The 10,531-nt window shown below is 35.4% G+C and overlaps 2 protein-coding genes across 2 annotated transcripts in view; both read right to left on the bottom strand.

Moving 5' to 3' along the window:
• Positions 1 to 2,225: 2,225 nt before the first annotated feature.
• On the bottom strand, positions 2,226 to 5,204 carry LOC127976662 (potassium channel subfamily K member 13-like). Its single transcript, XM_052581250.1, has 2 exons — positions 4,599 to 5,204; positions 2,226 to 3,408 (listed from the first exon to the last, which is right to left on the bottom strand). The coding sequence occupies exons 1-2, from the start codon at positions 4,933 to 4,935 to the stop codon at positions 2,507 to 2,509; spliced, it is 1,239 nt and encodes a 412-aa protein (XP_052437210.1). The 5' UTR covers positions 4,936 to 5,204; the 3' UTR covers positions 2,226 to 2,506.
• Positions 5,205 to 8,735: 3,531 nt separating this feature from the next.
• The window catches only part of LOC127976760 (tyrosyl-DNA phosphodiesterase 1), a 28,538-nt gene continuing 26,742 nt past the window's right edge, over positions 8,736 to 10,531 (bottom strand). Inside the window, exon 16 of the mRNA XM_052581409.1 lies at positions 8,736 to 9,335. Coding sequence (XP_052437369.1) covers positions 9,262 to 9,335 — 74 coding nt within the window. The 3' untranslated portion in view covers positions 8,736 to 9,261. The remainder of the gene's footprint in view (positions 9,336 to 10,531) is intronic.

The following is a 10,531-nucleotide window of genomic DNA, read 5'->3' as shown; positions in this document are numbered from 1 at the left end:
ACGTTTGATGGTACTGGATTAAATGAAATTCCTACAACACCTGCACAGGGGGATACACAGTTTTATAACATACTACCTCCCTCTAGTGGACATTTACCGCAATCACAACAACAGTGCCCACAAAACACCATGTTTTGCTATCACAAAATACTAATTCTCAAACGCTTTCAGAATATCTCTAATTTATTATTACTATGTAGTAGGTATACTGCCAATTTCAATTTTATATGATTTAAAAATGTTGGTTAGAACAATGGTTTGATACTTTTGTGTTTTTTTGTGAGTGTGTGTGTTTCACAGTTGTTTAGTTTTAGCTGAAATACCTATTGAATGGCAACTTACCCCATACAATATTAAATATGGTGGTGGGTGTTTGAGTTAAATGAACGGTCTCTTCGGAAGCTTATTTGCAGCCTAGACTTTATATATGTGCATGTGTTTCAAAATCAAATCACATCCAAATAACCCAGGGCTTCTTGAGTTGATTATAGTATTATAATTGTGCAAACTGGGCAAGAAATGTGCATTAGGCGTGCAACAATATGACTGTTATGGATCACTGACTTTGCATTGATCCACTCACAAATTTTGACAGCCCACTATGCACAAAATGAACAAATAAGAAGACTAGAACATGCTAGAAAACATCTATTTCCTTTGCTGCTTGGAAACAGGTTGGAAACTCATTGCATTGCTTTTGCTGGCTTTCACATCACCCCTGAGATTCCCCTGAATTGACAGTAGAATCATATCGACATTAGTTGGTGTGAAAGCTGGTGAAGGCCACAAGACTGCAGGTGACAGATGTTAATGGAAGGAAAGTCATGACACACAAACACACACACGCCGTGCTGCATCAAGTGTAGAGAGCATCCCTGATTATAATGCATTCAAGATTTAAAAAATAAAAGTAATAATAATATAACTTAGATAAATGTTGTTCAGAATGATACAATGATTTGCATGATTTCCCAGCAAAAGTGTCAAAGCTTATTTTATTATAATTCATCATGCATTACATCTCTACATACAGTCATTCACCTCAAAATAAAGTAAGCAAGTTTCAAAGTTCAAGATTCAAAGTGCTGGAGAAAATGATTTGATGTCCTGCATCACACCCATTTTGGCATTGCACATATTTCATGAAGAGTTCAAAACGACATTGTTCTTTTTGTTCTGTTGCACATTTGTTCCAGTTCATCTGAAATACCTGATAAGCAATTAAAGCAATCAATAGACTGTTAGGTCATGAATTCTATACAGCTGCTAGACTCTTTGAAGTGTCTGAAACAGATGGCATGTGGGCTGTCTGGATCTCTTAGCTGTTGCACCTTATGCCTCATGTCCATATCTACATACCTGCACAATGAAGAGGATATTAAGCTACTGATGAATGAATTTAATTTGCATCAAATTTTCACTTAGATTGTTCAGCTGAACTTAAAAGAAATGCTCCACTAGAAAGTGTCAGACAGAAGTGACAGAAAGGCGAGTCCAAAAGTCTGACACCACAGTCGAAATCTCAGACCCTACATGTGCATGCATGCATATTAAATGCATGCATACTTGTTCATGTGATAGTAAAGTTGTTTATTTAATTATTTTTTTTAGAAATAATTCTAATATGCTATGGTACTCAAGAAATATCTATAATCAATGTTTCAAACAGTTGTGCTGTTTAATATTTTTGTGAAAACCATGATAAATGTTTTAAAGATTTTTGATGGATTGAAGTTCAAAAGAACAGCATTTATTTGAAATATAAATATTTTGTATGTTTGTAAATGTTTTTACTGTAAATTTAATGCATCCTTTCTGAATGAGTGTTATTTTTCAAACAAACTTTTGAACGGTAGTGTATATGTTAGGTTTAATATATTAAATACATAAGATTGAGAACTATTTCTAGGTCCAATATGTAAACATTGCTCATGTTACTCTGAAGGTCAGATGTTCATAAGATGCTCTTTGGCTCATTTGATCCAAAATTCACGCAGCTCGACTGCTGCTGCAATTTAAGCCAAAGAAGGACAAGCCACATCATTTTTTTCTGTGAATAGTTATGAAATTGAATGTGTCTTATGCTCATAATATAAATAGAAAATATACATTTACACTAGTGGTCTCAGACTTTGGACACCCCACTGTAGATCTGTTCTGTAGAACGCATCTGTTCATTTTTTTTTTGCCATACAAAGTGCTACACCTGATTGCAACATCCTCCATTAAAAAAACAAACAAACAAAACCCCCTGCAATTATAAGAAAGTTTGAGTCGAAACAGTGCGGCAAAGCCTCTCCCAGCACATCAATCTTAGAAACAGACCTGAGCTGGAGTTTTCTGTTCTCTTCACCTTCAGAGCAGCAATGGATATTTCAGCTACAGCATTCAACACACACAAGAGACTTCATGTATCTGTATTATAAAAGTAATACTAGCTAAAATATGGGCAGTGCAATCTGTCTTTTTATTAAGCCATTGTGGTGTTTTTTTTTTATGGTTACATTTATCTGTCCACACTGGTTTCTGCAAGTCTATTATTCATTATACCCAGGGCTCCGACCCCACCAGAGAATCCATTATGCCTATTTGTTGACCCGCATGGCCTGGGATGGCCGTTGGCAGTCTCAGACAGTTGTTTCTGCATGATCGCCAAGTTGACCTTATTAGCCGCCAGGAAGTCTCTCATGGAGATCATCTCTCCAGACATCCTGCGTCCATCCGTCTCGCTGTCGTTCACTGCATCTGTGTCTATGGATATGTTGCGAACACGTGTTCGGACATGGGCCGGCATGACTGCATTTTTACGGGGCCGGAGAGACCTCTTGGGGCAGTGACGGCAAGGTATCTCAAGCTTTTTCAGGAGCCAGTTGAGCACCTGCTTGATAACAATAGAGATGACGTTGAATAGCGAGTAAATGCAGCAAACGCCCATTAAAATAAAGAAGAAATTGCTGATTCTGTAGACGGTTTGGTTTTCGTAACTGGCCCGCTGGCTGCTGACCATATCCCCGAAACCAATGGTACTGAATGCCACAAAGCAGAAGTAGAGTGAATCCAAATATCCCCATCCCTCGATTGAGGAATACATGGCCGAAGCACAGCAAGAAATGATTATTGCTGCCACGCAAAGGATCAACATCACACAATACACCGAGGGCTTCCATCCCGCAAGACTGTCTTCATGATTGAGCCTCGCGTTGCTCAAGTTTTGCCTGCTGTCGTGTGGTAAAACTCCTCTGCGTCGCCGTTGGACTTCGTGGCAGGATTTGAGAACAAAAGCCAACACTGTTATTATTCTCTCCAAGAACAGATTGAAAAATAAAATGGTGGCTGCACAGCCAATGAGTCCATAGAAGATCAGGAAGATTTTGCCAGCGACTGTGGCTGGTGTGGTCATTCCAAACCCTGTGGGATATATGAGAGCAAGAAATTTTAATTTATAACTATACAGAATGGAATAAATAATATTTGCTGCAGGCTGTTTATTGAGCTCAATCGGCCAGAACTATTTTCTTCTTCAAAGCTGGAGCACAAACTGTTGCTATTGGTGACAGATACTGAAACATCTCCCACCTTTCCCTTGTCACACTTGTTGAAATGCAAATAACAAGTGGATTGCATTATTCTTCTCATAGATGTTTTTCCCCTGCACATGAAACCCACCATTGACGGGGACGTCATGAAGACAAGCTCATCCTCAGCTTAGGTCTGAAGACTTTATCACTGGACATTTCATGAGGTGCTTGATCACAGAGAGATAAACAAACTAAACTAAATGTATTCATTTTTAATTATAAAATCCTGACAACGTTTTTTAACACATATATCAACAAATAAATAAATACACAACAACATGAACACTAAAATTTAACAACACAAGAAGTCAATAAATAAATAATTCACAAATAGCTGTCACATATACTGCAGGTCTAGTTGACACAATGGCTATATGTCAGTAACTTTGTGCTTTATGAGTCAAATTCAAATTACATAATTGTTTTCTCTAACTGATTTTTAATATGTTAAAGTCAAACCTCTCTTGATTTTTATTATTATTATTTGCAGTGTTTCAGGTAAACAAATTAAGATGATAAAACCACACCAACATACATTCATGCAGGGACTATAAGACAGGTTGGACTATTTGAAATATTAGAAATGTAAAGTTTATTAATTACAGTAATTGTTGGCTAAAGAAATGTCTTTATTTTTATTTATTTATTTTTTCTTATCTTATCTTATCTTTCTTATTTCATTAAACTGTTTCGACTTTGCTGAAAGGTTACTTTACTTTTATTGTGAGCACATGCCCCACTCTTCAAACAATAAGGTGTCTGGAATAAACAGTGTCTACATTTTTTCCCCCCAGGGAACACTTTTAGGCTATTTACTGGATTGAAAAGTGTGACTAGCGTCTCTCTCTCTGTCACACAAACACACAATACTAAATACATTAGTATTACCATATTATCATACTATTATTATTTTTATGTAGTTGTTGTAAATATATTTTTAATAAACATTTTTTAAGGATTTTAGAAAAATAGCATATACCTAATACATTAAAGAATATTTCCTAATCTTTTAAGTCTTACCGATGGTGGAAACGACAGTACCGACAAAGTAAAAGGCTCCAGTAAAATCCCAGCGCGGTCTGAGGGTGTCCACCCGTATTCCTGCTATATTCGCCTCTTCATAATGTCTCAAGAACTTCTCCAGATCACTTCTGTTGAGATTGTACTTTTGGCTGAAGAGCTCAAACCTCTGAGCCCACTTTTCCTTCGCCTGCTTCTCCTTGGGATGCTCCAGGGCTGAAAAGACCGCGGCTCCGCACAGGAGATAGAGGATGATGAGGAGCAGCAACATTATGAACCTCGCATTATCTTCATTCGCAGGACCACAGCCACAGCAGCACGCGCCTCTACATGCCATTATGTGACTACTGCTGGACAGGACTGGTAATAAAGTATCCACATCTTACATTTAACGGTGGTGGCCATGCAACTGTAAGAAACTTCCTCGTCTTCCATTATTCCTTGGCTGCATGGACACCAAATGAGTATGAGCAATGATGATGAGAGATGCTCATACCATCCTCTGACAATGGGTTTAGTGGCAGCTGAAATCCTGTTAGATGAGACTGTGGGTGGATCTGCTAGTTCAGCTCATCTCATGTGATGCATCTCACTGGGTCTCTTCGAAAAGCCTTTACCTTAAATTCACTTCAGTCGATGCAGGTACAGAACGTCCATCAGGTGCATACACAAGCTATACGGAAAAAGAGCTGCAATACGCTACTGGATACAAGCTTTGAATCTGTGCATAAGCTAAAACTTTTATAGTAAGCCTTCAACACCAGTTCACACAGACTAAACTCGCAAGAACTCTCTGGAAATATTCACGATGTGCCCTTAAGTTCAGTAGACAAACCTCACAAGAAGCGCATGTTCACTGCGACTACACGAAACTCTCGGAGCAGACGCATATGGCAAGCCATTTTAACAATTGCACTCTAAAACCATAGTTGTTCTATCTTTGTTGCTGGGTCTTATTTTAACAGTATTACAACTAATAAGAACCTAAATAGCGACTAGTATCTTTTTCTCAGCTAATAGGGAACGTTATCAGAACTTGCTAAAGTTTGTGGCAAAGTTCCCTAAAAGCTATGCATAAACTAATTATAATGGAATATTTGTTCAAAGTTCTCGTCTTAAATAATGTTCTCAAAACGTTTTCACAAAAACGTTATTTATACATTATTCATGGAACTTTTATTTCCCCAAGAAACATTTTAGTGTACTGCTTGTTTTCAGTAGTTTTTAAATGTTAATAATGTACTCAGAGGACATAAAAGTATGGCGCCCAAAGTGTATGATTGAAGAAAAAAACATATACATTTGTATTGAACATTTATGCAGCAACAGATTTTGATTTAAAATAAATCATAGTCGTTTATTTTGTTTAAAAATCTTATAAATGTATGAGGTGGTATGGGGTAAAAGGCACACAGTATTGATACAAATACTTTAGCTAAAATAGTCTTTTTTTTTAAATAAGTTAATACTTGTTCAAAACAATCACTTTGGTCAAGTGTGTAGTATTTTTTCTACTTATTTTGATAAAACTATTTTTGTTCAGTAATTATCCAGTAATTGTTCATCATTAAAATATGTTAATATAAAACATGTTAAAATAATGAATCAAAATCTTTCAGAAATTTAAGATTTGGAAAGCTCTGAAGGAGATCCCATAATAATTTACAGTAGTAACAACACATTTTATTTTATTATATGACATGATTAATATATATTTTTTTATGATGGTTGCATGCTAAACATGGTGATTATCTCTAAGTTAATGCCCAACATAATGTATGATATTTACCATCTGAATCTATCCATTTCATATCCACAAATGGAAAAGTCATCCTTATGATTTTCATGATTGATTATCTATCCCCCATCAGCAGGGGCACTTTTTACTCAAAATACCATAAGGGATGTCAATTTTCAATCATTTCCATGATCGATTGCTGTTTAAATTAATGATCAATTAATCAAAAAATGCTTTTTTCTCTTCGATTAAAGGGGTTTTAGCCTGAATAAAATACTGGTAACAGGATTATACAATGAATAGATGTGATTATGAGCATATGATAAAATGAGATTATTTTACTTTGTTGACTGTTTTCTATCCCGACATGGAGACTGTTGAACGCGCCACTTTAAATGGTTTCGTGGTGCTCGTTGTATTTTAAAACACAATTGCAATGTTTTCAACTGACATTATGGCATTTAAAATAAAATGATCCCGAACATAACTGTGGCTTGTGTGGCTATGCTGCGCAGTCAGAGAACCGCTTCCATCTGCACTGCTCCAAAATACACTGTTACTCACATCAAACATTTTAAGCGAGTATTATGACCAGTACTTAATTTGGTCCTGTTCCTGAAAATGTCAGATTTAGAATGTTTTTGTCCGGTAGTCCTATTTGTTTATTAAAAATCTGCCATTTACAGTGCATTAGCTCGTGACAGTGCGTGCATACAAGATGTAGCGAACGCGGGTTTGGCTGGACTTATTTGGAGATTATTGCCCCATATATTTACATTTTTTTTGTTATTTATTTATCAGTTGAAAACATTGCAATTGTGTTTTAAAATACAACGAGCACCACAAAACCATTTAAAGTGGCGCGTTCAACAGTCTCCATGTCGGGATAGAAAACAGTCAAAATAAATAAGCTGTTTTAATATAGCAAAGCTGGACTAATTGATATTTGAACCTAATTAAACATCACTGAAAAAGGGATTATGTGCCAGTGAAAACTGTAATAGCATTAATCAGAACTTAACAAATGCAGTTACTAGTTAGTTTTAAAGAATAAATGTTAACACAGCTTTCCATATGATGCCTTCGTGTCTTTTCATGTCTAGTTCCAAGCAACACAAAACAAGACATCTGTAGCCTGATTGCCCATGCAACTTCATCAGTGGTCAGACACAATAAATTGCTCCTTTGAAATGAAGACTGATACTTAGCTGATAGTTTGATACTTACCTTGTATTTAGGACATTATTATTAAAATCATAAGAAATTAGATTTAGAATTAGATTAGTTTTTTTTTGAGAAAATGTAAACAGGAGTCTATTAGTAAATTATAGTAAATTATATATATACACACACACTTTGAAAAATAGTTGCTAAAATGTCATACAGAGACAAAACTATGAGTTGAATAACATGGGGACAATTATTAGTAATTGCAGGGATGTAATTGGAATCATTAACACAGTAGTCACTCATTGGAATGGTAAACACATAATGATCCTCGTGGTTTCGGCCAGACTGCTCTGTTAGGAATCACTCTAATGATCCAAGATCAATACTAAAAGACCTTTTCAGAATAGAGGAGACCTCTCTAATATTTATCTTTTCTAAAGCAGTTTCCGTTAAAGCGGTTTCAATAAATGTCTCAGATACAGTAGCTGTGCAAGTGAGAGATACATAATTCAGGTGGAATATTTCATTTTCATTACAATGTACGATAAAAATTCCTCAAAGGACATGCTGCAACTTTAAAGTACAGATGTGCTGGAGAAAAGGTCGAAGTGAACCTTAAATTTGTTCATTAAACGAAAAAAATAAATAGAATGGGGCCACGGGGAATTCCTGTATCAAGGTAGAGTTAACTTTTCCAATGTTGCTAGGCAACATGACAATTTCAGATTGAGTAGAAAACATCACCAATTGTTCTGTATTTTGAACACATTCAATATATCACTGATGCCGGGGGAGCAGAGTCCTCCTCAAACACATTACTGCATCACTGTAGCCGGGAATGAAAATATCAATCTGCCCTTGGAGCTCGCCCAGAGTTCATTTCACAGGACATGTCCATAATCAAACTTTTAAAAAAGACCAATTTGAGATGTTTTCACTATTTCATTTAGTCCTTTTTTTTATCTGAACTCTATTGGTTATATACAACAAATCCAGCTCAAAATGTATATACATATATATATATATATATATATATATATATAAATAAATGGTACCCATTACCTGCTTCTGAGGTTTTTGAATCAAGAAGTAAACATAACTAGGTAAAAACCATTGGGAATGGTTGTTTTGCTGAATAAAAACATCATTTGATTGCTATTTTCAACAAACATTACTGGATTTCAGTCATTGGAGGACACTGCTACTGAAAAATGTATTTAGTTCCAAGGTTTTCCAGTTGTAAAATGCATTTTATTTGGTGTTTTTACAAAAAGTTGACAATTTAGGCATAACTAAACATCACCAATTTCTACTATGAAAAAAAAGGACTAAAATACAGCATTAAGGGTGCACACTATAATGGTGCACATCTACCATTCACCCAAAAATGAAAATGTTGTCATCAGTTCCAAGCCTATATAAGTTTCTTATGTTGAACACAAAATAAGATATTTGGAAGAATTTTGAACCAAACAGTTGTTGGTCCCCACTGACATCCATAGAAGGTCAATGGGGACCAACTACTACTTGATTACCAGCATTCTTCAAAATATCTTCTAAGTTCAACATGAGAAAGAAACTCATATAGGTTTGGAACGAAATGAAGGTGAATGTGGGTGATCTATTCCTTTAAAGTGTGGTGGTTAGATCCTCATAAGGCTTAACCTAAACAGACCCGAAGCAGAGTCAAATGCCGATGGTCTGTTTTCTATGTTAATTCTGTCTTATGCAGATGATCCCTGAACCTCGAACTTCTCAAGAAGGAACCCATACATTTCCATGAGTGTCTGGGGCTTTAGTGTAAGGAATATTCCAGATCCACGGTTGATCTGCAACGAGAAGAAAACACAACTGAAACGCAACAGCATACATTAATGGAAACCCTGGAGATTTACAGTCTCGGAGTCTGAACTGCTCCGGGCAGAGTTTCATGATGATTTGAGATGATGCAGAATTACATATTTGCCTTGGGCCAACAAATATTCCCAGTATGGCTAGAAGAGAAGGTTCTAACCTCTCCCTGAAGGCTGACCTGCCTTGAGATATATGCTCACCTGTGGCATAACTACTGGTGTGTGTCCTGTATCAGTATGAAGGATCGTGCACAAACTGTGTGGTTTACTTAATAATCTATTATAAGATATATACTTCTAGAAAAGACTGTAAAACAGCAGTATCCATGGTAACAAGCTGACAACTGGATTCAATCTCAAAACAACCCAGCAATTAAAATACCTCTAAAGAAAGTGCATGAAACAAAACAAAATGGTGAATGAGAATAGATATATAATACCTCTGATATGAGAACATTACACTTTATAACTTACAGAAAAATATAAGCGAGTCAATTATCTCAAAGGAATTTTTACAGATAACTGGGTAAAATACAGAGGCATATATAGTCAACCGTCATAAAACTTGTCTTTATTTATACATATATAGACCTAATGAGTAGGTGGTGTAGTACCCAATAAAATTATTTAAAATAAATAGATGCCTTGTGTGGACCTTAATGCATTGTATTATGCAAAAATAAAATAAACAAAAATGTATTAAAAAGGAATACATAACAGTCGTTTTAGTATAATTTAGATAATATATAGTTGTTAATCTTTTGAATTAGTTTTTAAATTTCTATGTTGTTTTCATTTTAATTTTAGATAAGTTTTATCAATTTTGTTTTTCTGTTGTTTTTTTATTTATTTTTTAAAATGTCTATTTAATATTATTTTTCTTTTCAGTTTTACTTTTAGTATATCAGTTGGTGTAGGATGAATTATGCATTCAAATGTAATACTTCCCTAAGCCCGACTATGAGCAATAGCAATAACAATGATTGCCTTTGGAAGAACTATTAAGTTATTTAATTAGCGCAACAATTTCAAGAACTTTCAATAATGACAGTTTTTTCATCTAACAGCAGGAACACACAGCAGTAGGGCTACACAAACGTTCACACCCAGGGTTAATTGTTGCCTGGAACAGCTGCAATATACGTGAAGAGGAAGTGAAGAAAAACTAATCA

This window comes from Carassius gibelio, chromosome B17, assembly GCF_023724105.1.
Source record: "Carassius gibelio isolate Cgi1373 ecotype wild population from Czech Republic chromosome B17, carGib1.2-hapl.c, whole genome shotgun sequence".
Taxonomy (NCBI): Eukaryota; Metazoa; Chordata; class Actinopteri; order Cypriniformes; family Cyprinidae; genus Carassius; species Carassius gibelio.
This window is presented reverse-complemented; position numbering and strand designations above follow the sequence as displayed.